This window comes from Nasonia vitripennis, chromosome 1 (assembly GCF_009193385.2).
Source record: "Nasonia vitripennis strain AsymCx chromosome 1, Nvit_psr_1.1, whole genome shotgun sequence".
NCBI lineage: Eukaryota > Metazoa > Arthropoda > Insecta > Hymenoptera > Pteromalidae > Nasonia > Nasonia vitripennis.
The window spans coordinates 23,936,129-23,955,310 of record NC_045757.1 but is presented as its reverse complement, the minus strand read 5'-3'; the positions used below and the strand labels follow the sequence as shown (position 1 = coordinate 23,955,310).

The 19,182-nt window shown below is 32.7% G+C and overlaps 4 protein-coding genes and 1 non-coding gene across 10 annotated transcripts; 2 read left to right on the top strand and 3 right to left on the bottom strand.

The window, feature by feature from the left end:
* The first annotated feature begins 10 nt into the window (after positions 1–10).
* Positions 11–4,280, top strand: LOC100116236 (ribonucleoside-diphosphate reductase large subunit). Of its 2 annotated transcripts, none has more exons than XM_031921281.2 (11): positions 11–658; positions 800–888; positions 970–1,147; positions 1,239–1,599; positions 1,688–1,992; positions 2,075–2,237; positions 2,339–2,727; positions 2,807–2,994; positions 3,083–3,391; positions 3,468–3,656; positions 3,715–4,280. In XM_031921281.2, the coding sequence occupies exons 1-11, from the start codon at positions 622–624 to the stop codon at positions 3,877–3,879; spliced, it is 2,373 nt and encodes a 790-aa protein (XP_031777141.1). In that variant the 5' UTR covers positions 11–621; the 3' UTR covers positions 3,880–4,280. The 2 variants fall into 2 exon arrangements, with proteins under 2 accessions (XP_031777141.1, XP_008218010.1); XM_008219788.4 differs by having other exon boundaries at positions 22–658; positions 1,236–1,599.
* On the bottom strand, positions 4,060–7,081 carry LOC100116268. 3 transcript variants are annotated; one of them, XM_008219791.4, is made up of 6 exons: positions 5,724–7,081; positions 5,336–5,651; positions 5,062–5,246; positions 4,928–4,984; positions 4,450–4,838; positions 4,060–4,362 (listed from the first exon to the last, which is right to left on the bottom strand). In XM_008219791.4, the coding sequence occupies exons 1-5, from the start codon at positions 6,198–6,200 to the stop codon at positions 4,458–4,460; spliced, it is 1,416 nt and encodes a 471-aa protein (XP_008218013.1). In that variant the 5' UTR covers positions 6,201–7,081; the 3' UTR covers positions 4,060–4,362; positions 4,450–4,457. The 3 variants fall into 3 exon arrangements, with proteins under 3 accessions (XP_008218013.1, XP_016842232.1, XP_016842233.1); XM_016986743.3 differs by having other exon boundaries at positions 4,060–4,838; XM_016986744.3 differs by having other exon boundaries at positions 4,060–4,838; positions 5,104–5,246.
* A 3,464-nt stretch (positions 7,082–10,545) lies between these two features.
* On the bottom strand, positions 10,546–15,314 carry LOC100679410 (uncharacterized protein YJR142W). Of its 3 annotated transcripts, XM_031920847.2 has the most exons (6): positions 15,167–15,314; positions 14,280–14,492; positions 13,404–13,501; positions 12,935–13,139; positions 12,370–12,849; positions 10,546–12,249 (listed from the first exon to the last, which is right to left on the bottom strand). In XM_031920847.2, exons 2-6 carry the CDS (start codon positions 14,353–14,355, stop codon positions 12,122–12,124), a joined length of 987 nt encoding a protein of 328 aa, XP_031776707.1. In that variant the 5' UTR covers positions 14,356–14,492; positions 15,167–15,314; the 3' UTR covers positions 10,546–12,121. The 3 variants fall into 3 exon arrangements, with proteins under 3 accessions (XP_031776707.1, XP_032453595.1, XP_031776706.1); XM_032597704.1 differs by lacking the exon at positions 14,280–14,492 and having other exon boundaries at positions 15,167–15,284; XM_031920846.2 differs by lacking the exon at positions 15,167–15,314 and having other exon boundaries at positions 14,280–14,664.
* A 1,183-nt stretch (positions 15,315–16,497) lies between these two features.
* On the top strand, positions 16,498–18,676 carry LOC100116307 (probable rRNA-processing protein EBP2 homolog). The gene is made up of 3 exons (XM_001600785.6): positions 16,498–16,695; positions 16,774–16,857; positions 17,143–18,676. The coding sequence occupies exons 1-3, from the start codon at positions 16,651–16,653 to the stop codon at positions 17,980–17,982; spliced, it is 969 nt and encodes a 322-aa protein (XP_001600835.1). The 5' UTR covers positions 16,498–16,650; the 3' UTR covers positions 17,983–18,676.
* Positions 18,677–18,803: 127 nt separating this feature from the next.
* TRNAN-GUU lies at positions 18,804–18,877 on the bottom strand. The gene has a single exon. It is a non-coding gene; the product is annotated as a tRNA-Asn (tRNA).
* Positions 18,878–19,182: the final 305 nt, after the last annotated feature.

Sequence of the window (19,182 nt, the reverse complement as noted above, 5' to 3'; positions counted from 1 at the left end):
AAGCTAGCTATACTGCATCCAAGCCAAGTGTGCGATTTTCATGACTGATGTGCGTGCTGGGATAGTATTATTCTCATTGTTATGAATATAGACATAGTAAAGATAGAGACGGCTCTCACACACAAATTAAAGTGAGGAGGAATAATTACCATCGGAAAGATTTCGCCATCTCGCTAGTACTTAAATCTAAAAATATAAAATATTTTGCGCAATATTTTGATTTCTCAAAAGAGAGAGATGCGGCTAGTTGACTGTCTCTGTCTCACTTTTTACGCGCGGAAACGGCTTGAATTACCTTGACAGTCTACCTTCGCTACATTTATGCTTTATAAGTATAAGTAGTTTTTGAAGAAATGGAATTGCAATTTGTAGATATAGAGCGAGACTATAGTACAACATAGGTATAGACAATATCATAGATAGTAGAAATGTTTAATGCAATAACATGTGCACTAGTATACTTTGTACTGTCATGTGTTGTTTTGACGGTAACATACAAGACACTACTGTATCGGAGATGAGCCGTTTGTTTTGAAACACTTCTACGTATAGATAGAAAATATATACACCACATTTACTTATCAATGGCTATTTGAACCTTCGATTTTTATTAATTAAGAAATGGCAACAAGAGCAAAGATGCACGTTTTAAAGCGCAGTGAGTAAATGCTTTTTCTTTGTACAGGTTAAGCTTTATTAATTGTAACAATATATCTTTGCATACAATATTAAAATATTCAAATTATACAACATTGCAAAATTGGATATTTATTGAATACTTATTTTTATGTGTTTGAAGATGGTTTTAAGCAGGAAGTCAATTTTGATAAAATTACCCAGAGGATTAGAAAATTATGTCATGGTTTGAATATGGATTATATTGATCCAGTAAGTATAATCACACATAAACATTTTATTATTATTATTAATATTAATGAATAATTAACTTATAAAAATTGTTCATCGTAGCTTGCTATTACACAGTGTGTCATCAATGGACTTTATCCTGGTGTTAAAACAGTAGAACTTGATAATTTGGCTGCGGAAATTGCAGCAACAATGACAACCAAGCATCCAGATTATGCAATATTGGCAGCAAGAATTGTGATATCAAGTTTGCATAAAGAAAATAGAAAAACATTCAGTGGTAAAATTCTCTGTTCTTATAATAGTTTTGGATTTACGTATATATAAGGCCATCAATTTTAAATTATTTACTCGTAAATATTTTGTAGAAGTCATGGATGATTTGTATAAAGTGATTGACCCGATTACAAAAGAACATAAGCCAATGATAAGCGAAGAGTACAATAATATAATTCAAAAACATAAAGATAGACTAAATTCTGCCATAGACTATGACAGAGATTTTGTCTTTAACTATTTTGGATTTAAAACCTTGGAGAAAAGTTACTTATTCAGGATTAATGGACAAGTGGTTGAGCGACCACAAGATATGCTTATGAGAGTTGCAGTAGCTCTTCATAAAGAGGATCTTGAAAAAGTCATAGAGACATATAATTATACTTCTGAACGTTACTTCACACATGCATCTCCTACACTTTTTTTTGCATGTACTATACACCAACAAATGTCCAGGTGAAAAATACTTCTGAGTAAAATCCTAAATAATTTCAATCATAAATTAATAGAAAGAAATATTTTAAAACAAATATTATATGTTTAGTTGTTTTATTCTTACCATGATTGAAGATAGTATAGAAGGAATTTTCGAAACATTAAAGAGATGTGCAATTATTAGCAAATCCGCAGGTGGTATTGGTATAAGTGTTCATAATATTAGAGCTAAAGGAACTGCGATTGCTAGCAATAATGGATTTGCAAATGGATTAGTACCTATGATCAGAGTATTCAACAATACAGTACGCTTTATTGATCAAGGTGGAAACAAAAGGCCTGGTGCATTTGCTCTTTATCTAGAGCCCTGGCATGCAGATATTTTTGAATTCCTTGATTTAAAAAAAAATATTGGTAAATAAAATAGCACATTTTTTAATGTAATTTATATTTCTTGGTCAAGTAATTAAAATAATTCTATAAATGTTGATCATAGGTAAGGAAGAATATAGAGCAAGGGAACTGTTTTATGCCTTATGGATCCCAGATTTATTTATGCAAAGAGTACTTGACAATGAGAAATGGAGTTTAATGTGTCCACACGAATGTCCAGGCTTACCTGATGTTTGGGGAGATGAATTTAATAAACTGTACATAAAGTAAGAGTTGACTATCCATAGGGACAATCAAGAGAATAACAGAATGAACTGTTTTATAGAATTATTATCAGAGATAAATATGGAATTTTTTAAACTTTTAGATACGAAGAAGAAAAACGTTATAAACGTCAAATTGTCGCAAGAGATTTATGGACTGCCATTTTAAAAGCACAAGTTGAAACTGGAACTCCTTATATGCTCTATAAAGATCACTGCAATCGTAAATCAAATCAACAAAATCTTGGAACTATTAAAAGCAGTAATTTATGCACTGAAATTATACAATACTCTTCTCCAAACGAAGTAGCAGTGTGTAATTTAGCATCCATTGCTGTTAATATGTTTGTTGATGTTGAAACACAGTACTACAATTTTCTAAAATTGAAAGAAGTTGTTAAAACTGTTGCTAAGAATTTAGATAAAATTATTGATCTGAATCATTATCCACTCATCGAAGCAGAAAAATCCAATTTAATGCACAGACCAGTTGGTAATTTATTCTTCAGCAAAAGTTAAAATTGAAATATGTTTACTATTATTGCTAATCTAAATATTGTTGCATTTTCTAGGTATCGGGGTACAAGGATTGGCAGACGCTTTTTTGTTAATGCGCTATCCATTCGAGAGTAAAGAGGCTCAGCAGCTAAATATTCAAATTTTCGAAACATTATATTTTGGAGCTTTAGAAGCTAGTTGTGAATTGGCCAAAGAAAATGGACCATATTCTTCCTACAATGGTTCACCAGTAAGCAAAGGAGTAAGTCAATGATTTGTGGTTCTAGAAATTAAAATTTTGTTATTCTGTAACCTGTGCATACCTAATAGATAAATATGAATGTTATCAGATATTACAGTATGATATGTGGAATGTGACTCCAACCAACTTGTGGGATTGGGCTGCATTAAAATTGAAAATAGCCAAGTATGGAGTTCGTAATTCACTACTTCTTGCACCAATGCCAACAGCTTCTACAGCTCAGATATTGGGAAACAATGAATCAGTGGAGCCTTACACAAGTAATATTTACACTAGACGTGTTTTGTCAGGAGAATTCATTATTGTTAATCCACATTTATTAAATGATTTAACAAAGAGAAATCTTTGGGATGATGAAATGAAAAACGAAATAATTGCCAACAATGGTTCTATTCAGGTGTGTATCTTATGTTTATAAAATGCTAAGATTTGGTAGCACTTGTACATATGGTTTCTTGTGTCCTTATTTTCAGAATGTAGGCCACATTACGCAAGATTTGAAAGAATTATATAAAACAGTATGGGAGATACCTCAGAAAATTATTTTAAAAATGGCTGCAGATCGAGGCGCTTTTATTGACCAATCACAATCTGTAAATGTTCATATGGCTAAGCCTACAACTGAAAAACTTACTTCCATGCATTTTTATGGCTGGAAAGCTGTGAGTATGAATTCTTATAATTTAAGAAAAAGCAACAGTACAAAAAATTTTTTTACAGGGTTTAAAGACGGGTATGTATTACTTAAGAACCAAACCAGCTGCCAATGCATTGCAATTCACAGTCAATAAGTCTCTTCTCAGGCCACATGCTACTGAAGAAGTTAAAGAAAAAAGTAATACTATAATGGAAAATAAAGAAGATGCTTGCATGATGTGTACTTGAACTATAGTATAACTTTATTATCTATATAATTTTATTATTCTATATATTTAATAATCTTCATATCATAATTGTTTTGGTATATTGTTACAGTTTTAAATATTACCAAAGATAATTTTTATAGTTTTGTTGTTATTGTTTTGTTATCGCGTAATAACACAATACGCACGTTATGGTTATTAATTTATTTGTTGTTATTGTTTTTAAGTTTCATTTATTAAATGTAAAATTTCTGGATGTTTTTTAATTTTGTAAATTGTTACGTTTATGCACAAAAGTCGTGAGCGAATTCCGAGTTGTATAAAGTCAGATTTTATAATTTTGTATCAATATGACCTTGTACTGTACCGATGTGACTTAAAAGAATACATTTTTAGTGAAATAAAACATTACTTTTTTTAAAACTATAATCTGATTTTCCAATTATTATCTCCAACCGGGTTCCAATGCATGTCGCATAGTTTTCGAGTTTTTAACAAAATATAACTATTTAAAGTAAAAGGAACTTTATTTTCCAATTTTCAATGTTTTCATATAAAAATATTTTATAATCTAAAGATTTTTAACACTCACTAATTTTTTTATTGATTCTCCTTTTTTGTTTCCTTGAGACTTCTCCAAAGCATCTTGTCTCTTGTTCTTCTCAAAATAAGAAACTCTTCTATAGAAGTTTCATTTTTAAATGCACAAAAAGCCATTATAGATTCCATTAACTTAAAAGCATCATGGTAAGTCATGCTCAACGGATTCAAGTAATTTTGTTCTCTGTTTGAGCTGGAATTTTCAGTTACGGTTAGCGTATGTTTATCAAAGTTTAGTAGAACAATTTCTTCTTCTGTTTTAATTTTAATGTCTTCCAAAATATTAAGTAAATCCTCTTTAGAATTTATTCGAGATATATTGGCTTTAACATTTTCAACTGTAGATAGAGTTTCTGTTGAATCTGAAGTTGATGTTCGTATCTGAAAGTGTTTTTATAATTTCAATTTTAACTTATGTAATAAAATATTCCAAAACCATGGCAAAGGTAAGGCGGTTCTCACAATCATACCTTTTCATGTTCAGAAAATTCATCATTCTTACTACAAATCTCAGATTGATGTTGATCCTGAAAATAATGTTTTTATAATAACAATATCAGCATTACAATCAAATTTTTAGATTATTAAAATAAACAATGAATACCATTGAAAGTTCAGACTGATGAAAGTCTTTTTGTGTACATACTTTTTTTTTAATGCTTTCATAGTCACCATATCCAACACTTGATCTTTTTAATTCCTTACAAATGTGAGGTGATTCAATCACAGCATTTGTAAGATTTTCGTTGCTTGATTTCAATCTTTCATACTCAGGTGATTCAATTTCAACTGAAAAGTAAATGTCAAATTAATTAGTTGATCAACAATATGTAATGCCAAATGTATGAATTATTTTGTGCATAGAAAAATTGAATTACTGTCAATATCTTCATCTTCATTTGAAGAATCTTCTACTCTTATTAAACTTTGAACAGACTCTTCCAATGAACTTTTTGTATCTTCTGCAATATGCAAAAGTTCATTTTGTGATTTAGCATTATTTTCCTTTAATAGCCGAGCTATTTCAGCTGATTTTTGATAATTTTGATAATCATCATTGTTCCCACTCTTCAATGAGTCATTAAATATTACCTCCATTGCTATTTCTATTGAATCATTGGCATTCACATCTGTTGATTCTTTGCTTGACTTGTTTGATTTTTTTTTATTTTTTGTACTTGATTTTTGTGGAATCTACAATAAATTAGTTAATAAAATATGTATCAGTTTAATCACATTACAGAACATATAAATTCTAAAACTTACGATAGCCCTTTTAGGATTTTGAAGATCATGCATTAAATAATCTTTGATTGCTTCCAGCTGCACTTTATTTGGAACGATATGCAAAAATTCACCGATACCTTCGGTCACTTCATCTAAGTTGAAATTATCCTTTTTAATGTCAATAGCATTAGTGCGAAAGTATTTTCTTATCAACTTTTTGCACTGATCTGTGTACTTAATAGCATCGGCCCAATTATTTGGAGTATTTTCTGCGTGATTAGCTATTGTCTTGGCATTTTTATTCAAATACTTCAACAAATGAAGAATTTTATCTTCTTTCTGGTGATGTTGAAATGTCTTATGTATCATATCACGACAGATTTCTTCTTTAGGCTGGCCACTTTTGAATTCAATCAAGAAGTCCGGATTAATTTTCAACAATTCTACGAATCTTCTGTACAAGTCAAAAATTCGGAACGAGAAATTGCTTTCGATGTTGTCATTGGCGTCTGTCATTTTTTTTTTTTTTATTTTTTCATGTAGACACTTATTTGGATATAACAACAAGTACACTCCACAGTCATTAATCAATAAAAAATGCTACACCGACGTTTTTTCATCCACACAGTAGAGCCACGCTCATTTTTATAAATATAAGGACATTATCCTGTAGCAACAGGTCCTACTTATATAAGTACCTATATACAGAACACGTGAACGTATTTCACCACGCGCTTTCGAGCCGCCGGTGCGGCGGCTATATCAATCGCAAGATGTAAACAAGCTCGTTCTGACGTCCGGAGGGCGAGTAAAGATATATATTTTCGAACGAAACAAAGGACTGCATAAAAAGCTACGCCATCTGCGTAAAGTTTTTTCATCTATTCCTATATAGTTAAGTTTTTGCCTTGAGAGTTGACTATAGGATATAGTTATGCAGTGGCTGGTGGTGTTTAATTTACTTTATTATTGCATTGATTGCAACAAGGGTTTCGTGAACAGCTTTATAAAATTACACTCCGATTCTTACAAAATACTTCTTCTTTTGAGATTGGCGTGAGAAAGTTGTCAACAGCATATTGCAGGCATATATATATAAAAAAGTGTGCGATACTGGCCCTGCAGGCTACAGTATAGCTATATATACGTCAATTCTACCTATCTATGCTGACTAAAAAACACATAAGAACTTAATAATAACAAGTGCTACAAGTATTTTATATCTTCGCTCCTTGCGTATACGAAGAGTATAGTACGATTTCATTAAGTGAAAAATTAATACATTTCAATTCTCGCTGCAATAAGACTATAAAGTATAGCACAGCTGCATTTCACTTTTTGTCGCGAAGACTAGCAGTAGTGTGTGTCCGTTTCACGGCTCAAACTAACGTTGTTTGCATATGCGGGATATGCGTGAGAAAAACTTGTGATAAAATTTCAATATAAAAACACAAAGATGTTAAAATAAGACTCTATCGGTTATTAGCTGTAAAAACATAAAGCCCGAAACCACGAGTGTTTTAGTGTGTGAAATATACTAGTGTGTCTTTACGGCAAAGACGTGGAATAAGGGTTTTCGCGGAACAGTTGTGAAAAGTGGTAAGTATAGATAGTCTTCGTGGAAATGGATTGAATATGCGAACGCTATTCGTACTGCATGAAAAAGAGACGAGCAAATAAATAAATAAATTATTACCTATATTTATTTATACCTGGGATATTTTGGATGATCGTTTTTTGGCTTTTTATGTTATATACACTACTGGAAATGAGTGTATATATTGTTTTCAACATTAAAAACTATAAACTGCTGATAAAACCTTTGAATGAAAAATTATGGTGTTAGAAAGTGATAAGAACTATTTACCATCATACACATACCATCATACACGTCGGTCCCTACGAAGACTCTATATAGCACGTCCCAAATCCCTCTGGAAGAGTAGTACTTTTCACGAAAACGCTTGCGGTTTCGGGGCTTTATGCTTATAAACAATTGATGATATGTGAACGCCAAAGTGGTACATAGTATAACACTCACATGCAAAGAGACGGCGAGTATACAAACATTATTAAATTATCATATACGTTTTTCTCATGCTACAAAGAGCATTAGTTTCAGCCGTCAAATGTACTACTCTTCGCGGCGAAAAGTACGGTGAAAAGTGCTAGTCTTCGCGGCGAATAACCGAATGTACTATATACTAGTCTTCAATGCGACATCTGAAATATATGTACTACTCTTCGGAGGGACCGACGATAAAATGTAAATCAACTTCGCGCTGTAAATACTAAATAATATACTGAAAAATGCATATTTCATAACTTATTAGTTGTCACTGATAACATGTTAACATAATAATTATACAATCTCTTTATACAAATTTGTGCTAACAACACGGTGCAAAAAAGGACTGCTAATGCCACGGATAGGCGCGACAGCGGATTTGTGTTAAGTAGTCGCTCAGTGCTTATAAAATACGATTAATACACGTGTCATCAGTCGTTATTTATGGCACGGCGTTAAGCGCATATCGTATCGTAATGTATGCACTACTAAAAATATATGAAATCATATATAAAATAAGATGTCTCATGGAATAAAGAAGACATTTAAAGACTGCATCGATCATACAGGATTCGTTAAATATTCCATATAAACATGTATGATAAGGGGGAAATAAATTCAACATTTTTTTTTTATTTAATCACATAGAATTATATTTTTGAGCATATTTTTTCTAAAACCAGCTTCAAACGTCCCTAACAAATTTTTTAAATATAATGTGACAAGCGTTGGAACGGCTGTTACTTAAACGATATATTATTTTTATTATCATATGTAAACTAAGAGTTGTATCATATGCTAATTTTTAATTTTAATGTACAAATAGTACAAAGTTATATCCTTGTGGTTGCTTTTAAGTCTTTGCTTATTTTCCTTTTTTTTTGATGAATTCGTACTTTCGGTTTCTACGTAGGCAACGTTATCTGCGTTTTTGTGTTTATTATTATTATTCTTTATCTAAAATTAACCATTATGCAGAAGACCAGATATTATTTACGTCCATTTAACACTATTCGGTTCTTTTTCCTGCTGTCTGAATTTTATATTATTCGAAATCAGTGCATGTAAAATGCGTGTCGTTGTATCTGTAAGAACCTGATATTGCAAAGAGATAAATACATCGCTTAGAAAATTAAACACCTAAGCTATACAACGTTTTAATCGGCTTATATACAATTTATTTATTTTTTAAAGGCCGATGTTACATGTACGACAGTTTATAGTACTTACATACATAAAGAGATCTTCAGAGGGTGGGGTTGTAATAAGCTAAAGCAATAATAATCGACAAGTATATATTATTATTGCATTAGCACCAAAATAGGAATAAAGTGCCTTGTATACGAGGTATAGGTGGGTTTATCGGTCGTACACATAGTATCTTCATTTAAAAAGAAACTTGTTAACGTAGCCCTATATTGTTTTCACATAACGATATTGAAATTTCGGAGTATGACAAATTCGCACGATAACTTAAATATATAACTATTGTAAAAAGAAGTATACTTTCAAATGCTGGAATTCCTTCTATTGACACGTCGTTAGCAAAAAAATTCGTTACTCCAAAGTCTCACCATTATCTCAAAATTAAATTCTTATTAAAGTTACGATGAAAGTGACTCTCGAAAAAAGAGAAAAGTATTTAAAAAATGTATGAAGTTGCAGATCTTTTTGCTCACGCTGGCAGCGTAAATATTGTTAAAAAATTAACAGTTTCCAAAAATGTCAAAAGAAGACTTCAAGGATTTCTATATTGATTTAATGCGTATGTTCAAACGCATGATATAAAATCAAGCTTTAATGATAAAAGCTATAGCTACTGATGAATATTAAGTTTTTGTATCACAATTTAATATATATATATATATATATATATATATATATATATATATATATATATATATATAGGTTATAATAATAACTACCTAGCTATAAGTACTATAAGCTAGTGCAAATTTGAACATTGTGCGCAGCCTCGCGTTGAAAGTTTAAATTTTTAACCAATTATTAAAAATTTTTAAATCTTTATACTTCATTATATAATTACATCATAACAAGAAAAATATTATAAAACAGTACAAGTTATAAGATCAATTCTATTAGGATATAATTTGCAACTTAGTATGTATGATTTGTTCTATTCTGCAGCAGAAATGAACTTTATGCAGTTATCGCTTCACACAGTATAATAATATAAATTTATATAAGTATATAAATAAAATAGCTTGATCAAAAACTAAGTTTTCTTCTTTAAATTACAAAATCTAAGCTATTGTCCATTCTTTCTTGTAGTTAAATAATTCAAAAACGATCACACTTGATTGTATATGTAAATGATTTTGAATCATTATTTGTTTTCTACTTCTTTCAATAGAACTTTTAAGTACTATTTTTATATCGTTTATATTTTTAATTACGCAAAGTCTTTTTTTTTCTATTCAAAATTTGACTTGTATTAAAAATGTTTCGAATAATTTTTCTATCTCAAAGTTATGAATATCTTCTTTATAATGTAGTTCCTACGTTACGTAAATTTTTCAATGAGAAATACTTATTACTAAAATTAAAATTAGATATTTGATTAAATTATGTAAAATATACAAGTCCTAATTGTTTAATTCTTTTCTGTCTCGTTTGTCCGGTAAATGTCCGATAATGATCATCAGTTCGTAAATTATAGTTTTTTTTGCATTAGTCAGACATCAAATAATTTTACAAAACAAAATTGACCTTGAATAATTCGTGAATTACTGTTTTCTTTAAACAATCCTATCTAATTAAGTACACAATAAATACAACTTACTCAACCTTTTCAGGTATAACTTGTTCAATAAAAATGCTACAATCAATTCATTGTTCTTCACTAGCAAATTTTCATTATAAAACATATTTCTTTCAAGATGATTTAATTTTCACCTTCAATAGTTAAAGCTTCCATATAAGGAATTTTCCTATATAATACTGTGAATGGACTTTATATCGATTAAGTTTATGCATTTCTTATTCACATAGCTCAAAGGGACTTTCAGTCGAAAATCATATAAGGAGCACTTTATAAAACCTACATACTCTTTGTAGTTTTATGAAGTTCTTTGTGGTTCAACAATTATGAAAATACACATGGCTAGTACCAATTTTCAGTCATTATTCCCAATATTTTTTCATTATTTGTAAAAATACATATGTATTAAAATATTACATGCTTCTGATACATTGACAATATTTTATTTAAGACATGCATTTCAACAAAATACTTCTCAAACTCATTTTCAAATAAGCAGCAAGCAAAAATTTGTAATTTGGAAATCAATGTATTATTTTGATATTTTTGTTAAAAAATTGTAAAAATTAAATGAAGTTCAACAAGTTCTTGAATTTGACTAAGACCCTCCTTAAAAATTTGTAAAATATATTACACAATAATCGAACCATACATTTAAAAATCTGTGTCATGGAATGCAATAGTAATACTTTCTTCTCTGATTAATTGATTCACACATAATATTGCGATAAAGAGTTTTCTAAGCTTTAAATATTTAATTTCATTGCTTGATACCTGAATTAATCTCTTTAAAATGAATTGAAATTTAAAACATGAATATATATAATCGTTATATTTACACGCCATTTTTGAGAAAAGAAAAAGTGTATTCAGTATTTATTCTGCCCGATCAAATATACAATTTTTTGATTTAACCTTGTCGTTATTGTATCTTTTTTATTCAATATTTTATCGATATCACATTAAAGTCCATTCTTTATTGATCCAGCTTAAAAATACTGCTGAAAAATTATGTTAAGGCTCACGTTTTTTTCTTAAATGAATGATTTTTGTATAGCACTGCGTGGCATACATTCGCACTTGTGTCACGCCTATCCGGAAGCGTAGTGAGGGCGATAAGAACGGTGCAATAATTGATTACTTGTGCCACGGGTAGGCGTGACAGTGGATTTATGCTAGACAATGCTATTGAGTACTATACGACACTCGTATCTTTCATAGCACGGCGTTAAACGCCTTCGCTATGTTTGGGTGTTATAAACACCGTGCTATAAAAGGCTATATTTATGCCACTTATATCGTAATGTACTATTAAATGTAAAAAAATTGGAAACGCTCAAAATTGATAAAATATAGCATATACATAAATACTTGAAATAATTAACCATGTAAATATTAGAATAAACTTTTCAAAACCAAATTAATTAAATTAAGGATTTAAATACATAATATAATTTTTTTTAAAATCCAAAATATACGAACTGAACAATTAAAAAGAATTCTCACTAAAAACAACAAGAATATTCCACTATTTTTTTCAAAAATGTGTCCCTATTGTGATTTCAACTAGTGCCTAATATTTTAAATTCAAATTCGTTCTAAACCATCATTATTTGTTTCTCCATTGGCTGCAATTTTGTGCTTCCTATGCGGCTGATTGTACATTGTTTGCAGGGGCACATGCAATAACTCCATTATTTGGATGAAATTAGGTTCTGTAAAAAAAATTTAGTTTGTTTTTAGAATACGTTTTTACAAAATCAACATTTTAACTGATTGTACAAATAAAGAAAGTTTGGTTAATTATTAAAGTAAAGCATATAATCTAAACTTACCATTTTCTGGAGTGATATAGCCATGTCTGATTAAAAAGTCTATGGAAACTGGAACGGACGTCGTCTTGAAGTGCGACGAAAGGACCCTTTCGAGACATTCACTAACAGGAAGTAATTCAAAAGTCTCTACCTCTCCGTCGCCGTTTTTGGGCACAAAGTCAACAGGAAGTTCTAAGTCGTACACAAATTCAGTATTTGGAAATAGTCCTCTTTCACTTTCAAAAAAGAGTGATACACAGCCCGCGCTTTTTAGCTTCGTCAATAAATGATTGGGTATTCCAGCCTCTTCGCTGGCTTCCTTTATTGCAGTCTCATTAATTCCAAAGCCTACACTTAGTCCACCACTAACACAGTTGTCCCAATAGCCTGGCCATGTTTGCTTATTTGGACTTCTTTTTTGTAGCCATATCGACAAGCCTTTCACTGGGTCCATTACATATCCATTGATGTCTACTCCATATTTTCGTATTCCAAAAAGAGCTGTGAATAAAATCAAGTTATATCAAGATGTAAGATAACAGAAACAATATAATCTCTGCTGTAGAATAGTCTTTAAAAGGCTTACATGTTGCGGATCGATCCATTTTAAATAATGGTGGAGTGTTAAATTGTGATCTAACATCATAATATTCTTCTCGCCAGCCATGCAGTGCAATGAATTTTCCGCCACCCCGCCATTCTCTGAGCACTTCATCGACTTTGGCGCTTCTCTCGGCATAGTCTCTAAAGGCTGGATTGAGCTGAACATATTCTGGATGCACTTGAAATACCTGTTAACAAATTTCTTTAGAATCTGTTTGTATGAACTAAAGTAATTAATTAATTGCTCAAGTTGAATTTAGGAGAATTAGATTGAGTTTGTTCTTTTCAGTGCTATACAAAAAAGCTAATGAAAGCCAAAATTCAGTTCAATGAAAATTAATCAACACATTTCATTAAGAACTGAAGACTCTATTCATGACTAAAATAACTCAGACTTTGATTTACGCCAAATTTTACCTTCAAATATTTAAGTAACAAAGTGAGGGCTGTACCTGTGGGTAATTCAAGAGCTCCTTCATGACATCCTGTCGGACGAGACCGATTTGCTGTCCATCGACAACAAATGCCCGGCAATCACCAGCATGAAAGCCTGAGATAGAGAAATAAAAAAAGTCAGTCAACTGATATCGTATTGTCATTGGTTTGCACAGAAGCATTGAAAGCATAAAGCAGCGAATATAGGAAACAAAATGACTGTAAATATGCTTTTGGATCTTAGCCAAACATACGCACGAGCCACTTGCACAGCCCGTGTTGAATTACTATTTTTACACTTCCCACATTCAGCCTAGATTGGCTTCAAATGTTGCTTGACAATTCTATTACAATAGACAGCTATAATGTTGATGCATTTTAATTGACATTTATCGATCACCGATCCTCTGTCAGGCTGTTTGCCTGATAACCAACAATCAAGCTTTGAATAAATCACACAGCTCAAAAAAAAAAAAATTCTAACCAGAACATCCATTGACTATATATTGATTGAACAGTCATGAAAGAAAGTGGGTGGGAAAGTCGGTGACTAACGCCACCCGCCCCCGCGTCAGCCACTCGCACAATGTAACTCAAAGCCAAAAGAATAAAAAGCCATCATCATCATCGTTATGCAGAAAAGAAACAACATAGGCGCATATACTGCGAAACGTAAACCATCCCAAGACAGCTCGCGCAGATATACACAGAGCGCTACAGAGGGAGAGAGAGAGAGAGAGAGAGAGAGAGAGATAGAGAGACAAGACGGGGCAATGATAGCAACCACCCTCTGATGCACCCTCTGCTCCGAAACGGCAAATTCGGAGTGAGTCGTCCCAGCCCAGAATCGATAAAGCCTCCATTAAGGCGAAAAAGCGTCTCGAACAGCTTACCTGACAGATAGAAGCAGTTGAACTTCTTGGCGAGCTTGAGTAGACGTGACATCGGCTCGGTGTCTTGATTCGCCATGATGATCCCCGTGCGTGACGTCTGCGGCTACCCCGGCTCTCCCTCTCTCCTCTCACTCGCGTCACTCGCAGAGCGCCTCGATATACACACTCTTTCTCTCTCTCTCTCTCTCTCTCCTCTCTGGCGTGTACTTAGACCTGCAACGATAAGCGAGAGACAAGTATACAAGCAAACGCGTCGCGCGCGCGAGGAACGACGACCGCGACGAATTTTTCTATGCAGCTGATGCAGCGACGACGAGGGGCGGCTTTCGAAAAGCCGCGATCGGGCTTTTCGTCGTGTACGTGCGCGCTATATACTATACTCTCTCTCTCTATATGTATATGTATATGTATATATATATATATATATATATATATACTATAGGTATAATGCGAGTTTTATACACAAACGCAGGCGCACTGCGTGCTGCGCTGCAGGAACGGCGGCTTCTGCGCGACGGCCCCTTTCTCTCTTGCGGGAGGAGGAGGAGAGACGACGGCAGGCGGCTCCGCGGCTTTTGCTTTCTTTATAAGTATATACCTATGTATGTGCGGATTGTATATACAGTGCGTTGTTTTGCGCGCCCTTGTCCCTTTCTTTCTCTTCTCGACGCCGCTCTCTTTCGAGGGGAATAGTGGGACGCGGCCCTGGTGCGCGATGATGCAATTATGTTATGCGGGAGCGCGGGTATATAATATATATATATTATACTTTCTGCGCGGAGAGCTTGCGATTTTCCTAGGAAAAAGCTTTGTTGCACTTTGAATATAATATCGATCACTATTAAGTATACACGATTTCATACAATTGTGAGTGAGCGTATACTTACGAGGACCGCTGGGTTGATCTTGATTGAATTGGCGTGTGAGTTATGGTTATTATCGATCGAATAAGGGGTATGCGTATATAGGTATAGGTAGAGATGGGGGGAGACGGGATGCGCTTTGGCGCAGGAATGACGATCGTGACTCGGCTGGCGCTTTCGTTTGTTTAATTCGGAGCCAAGAGGATTTTTTCGTGATATATATATATATATATATATATATATATATATATATATATATATATATGTGTATTCTAAAAGCAGGCATTCATTTACTAGTGTACACAAAGAAAATGTTAGCCGAATGATAAAAATTCGTAAATATCTGGTAAAAGTATGTAGAACGAAGCGCGTCGAGAACTTGGCCGAGAACAGCGTATATTACATGCAAATACGTGCTCGCGGCATTTGGTGTTCTACTTTCTATATAACGATAATTAATGTAGAATGCAGTTGAACCTGTACGAGGAGTGTGACATTTTTTTGTTTTTTAACATCGCGGCGCGTCGGCGTACGTTCGTTTTATTTATATTTGATTTACTCAAGGGTAGTATATACGGTTATTTTATAGTGGTAAAGAAGATTAAAATCTCACAGAAATTTTTTATTATATTTATTTACTGAATTTATTACGATTCGGAGATTTTGAAAATTCTTGCTGTGTAACTTGTTGTTTTCGAGCGATACCTATAAATTAATCAATTCCTAAAAATAAAAACATTCCAGGGAATTTTGATTACTTTTTCGAATCAAAACAGCTATATATTATAATAAATAATGACCATATTATACGTGTAGTCTATAACGAAATCATTTTGCTGTAGAATTTCGATTCAAAACTTGTTTTAAAGTAAGAAAATTCAAAAGGATGTAAAAATAAATACTGCGCATAAGTGTTACAATGAAAAAGCACTTTTTTGTTATTGAAAATGTAAATGTGTAAAAATTTTGATTTTTCACATTTTTTCACGTTTTTCCACAAATTTTAAGATTTTTACATTTATTATTTCCTCTAGGCCTATTATACAGTTCAAATGTAGAACTGTTCGTTTATTATGTTCTTATTTCTCATTTCTCTATATTGCGTTATATCTCTCTAACGCATACACGCCCTGGGTCAGCTCAGATAAAGTGCAAGCACAAAGTTCATATTACAGTATAAATGTAATTTATAATTTTGGCCTCTCGTTGACTTTTATATAGCGAATAGCGATTGCAATGTGTGGCTATCAACAATAATTTTTTGCGGACCGCGCTCATCTTTCGAACGTAGTTTAGACTTTCTCCGCTGCAACTGCATGTAGCGCTGACGTTCGCGCGTGTTTTCTTTTATCGTTTATATGTTCGATTAGCGTGGTGCGCTGTAGTCGGTAGAAACAGGTAGAAAGACACGAGGAGTCGCGGCGCTCCCGGGTTTGTGGCTTGTGCACATCAGTGTTGTGTTTTTACCAGTAAAATCACTGCAAAGAGATCAGTTGAATTCCGTCAACATGACGAGCGAATCGGAATCTGAATACAATTCTTCGGACGAAGAAGTAAGTTGCTGTTAATCAAGGCATTTTGAGAAACTAATGTTTCATTAATCTAACCTCAAACTCTCACGTGTTTTATAGCTGCGGGAAGCATTTGCCAAAGGACTGTTGAAGCCAGGATTGAACGTTGTCGAGGAGAGCAAAAGGGATTACAAAAACAATGTGGTGCGTATTATAATTTCATTTTGAGCTAGCACACGCTTACGCATACTGATTTGTAATCTATAAATTACTACAATGTTTACACTTTTGTTTTGTTGATGCTAATAATAGATGGTTGAAGTTTTTCAAATGCATATTTAATATTATATTTGATTTTATATTTTTACAACTTATCTTCTAGAACATGAAGAGTAATGTAATTAAGAAATTTTTTTCTGCATTTACTTTTTTATTTATTTTTTAAATCATGATCAGTTGTGAATTTTACTAACAATTATTCATTTTTAGCGTGGAATGAACAGCAAGTTGGAAGAGTTTCGTCAAAAACTACCATGGATTGAAAGGCTTGTCTTGATTAATGCTCCAGCTCCATTAGCTCCAGAGCTTGCTCTTCAAATGCATGAACAAGAAGCTCGTCGTGCCAGACAACTGAAAGGCAATAGGAAACTGCCCCAATTCAGTCCATCCGAAGATCCAGTTTTAAATGATTTTAGAAGAGAGACTATGTTTCACAGACAAGCACAAAGCGCAGTGGTTGAAGGAATAGCTAGGCTGAAGTCACTGAATATTCTTACTAAGAGGCCTGAAGATTACTATGCAGAGATGGCTAAAACTGACAAGCACATGGAGAAGGTTAAAGAAAACCTTGTGAAAAAACAAGTAGAAGCTCAACGTTCTGAAAAGGTGAGACAGTTAAGACAGCAGCGTAAAGTTTCAAAACAAATGCAAGTAGAAGCTACATTGAAGAAGCATGCTGAGAAAAGGAAATTAATGGAAGAGGTCAAGAAATACCGCAAAGGTATCAGGCAAGATCTTGACTTCTTGGATGACAAGAAGAAATCAGCTCCCAAAGGAAAAGATGGCAAATCTTTGAGCAAAAAAGCCTTAGAGAAGAGGAATATGAAGAATTCTAAATTTGGTTTTGGAGGTAAAAAGCGAGGCTCAAAGAAAAATACCAGAGACAGTGCAGCAGATATGTCAGAGTACAAAAGACCTGGTAAACCTGGAAAGCCTGGATCAAGGCCTACAAAAGGAGGCAAGGCAGCAAAATTCAACAACAAAGGAAGACCAGAGAAGCAAAGACCTGGCAAAAATAGAAGAGTGCAAATGAAAGCAAAACGAAAATAATTGTAACAAAGATTAGATTATTGCGATTGATTGGTGAGAATGACTGATGAATGAGTATGCACTGAGCATTTTTCATTAATGAATTGTTATTTATATGGTTTGAATCATACTGAAGTAATCTATTTTTCCATAGATTAAATGCTTCAGTGTTTACAAAAAATTTTACTTTGTATAACTTTCAATTTGTTATATCACTTTTTATACGGATAAAAATAGTACTTTACTATTTGTTTAAAATAACATTTAAGCAGAGATAAGTTAATCTTGTACATACATTATAAGAAAATGGAAAATAAACAATGTATTTTCTTGAACGATTCTTTGAAAAATGTTCTTTTAAAACAATTACTTAGTTCATTTTTCTCTCTGCCAAAGCAAACATTTAATATATTCTGTTAAACAGTCCATGTTACCATAGTGTGTTATTTTATCGACTGAGTTTTTGGAGCAATGTGTTCATATAGATTTCAAATGATGGCGCCTCTGAAAATATGCAAATTAGTTTGCTGGTCGCCGGTACACGATATGCACTGTAAAAAGCAAAATTGAAAGTTATTGCAATAAGATTTTTTGAAAATTTGTTGATTGGTAGATACGACAATGAAGATAGCCGGCCTATATATCTTACTATTTCTTTTGGAGTAACACGATACGTTATAGATAAAAGCAGATAATAAATTTGACAAAACTTCAAGCATTTGTTTAATAACAGCCTATTAAATCAAATCTATCATAGGGATGACTTTGGAATCTCATTTTTAAGATATTACTAGATAGAGCAAAAATATAGTTGCTTTCGGAACTGCTAAAGCAAAAGAAGACGCCCCCGGGTGGGCTCGAACCACCAACCTTTCGGTTAACAGCCGAACGCGCTAGCCAATTGCGCCACGGAGGCGTTGGTATGGAAGTCTTTAATGCTCTAGAAAAATGTAGCTGATTAAAAAAGGCTCATTTTTAACGACACTTCTTAGGCATTTTTCAAAATGTTTTTTCATCACTTAGAAAGCGATTTGGACAATGCTTACTGAGCAACTGTTAGTTTTGCAAAAAAAGATTAGTGAAAGGCATTGCTTTTTGTATAATGTTTAATCAAAAACTCAGTTGTTAAATATAAGTTTCGATCTGTAGTTCTGTAGGAACAATAGACGTATTTATATCACCAAAGTAGAGATAAATATTACGTTTTATTCGTATGTTGAT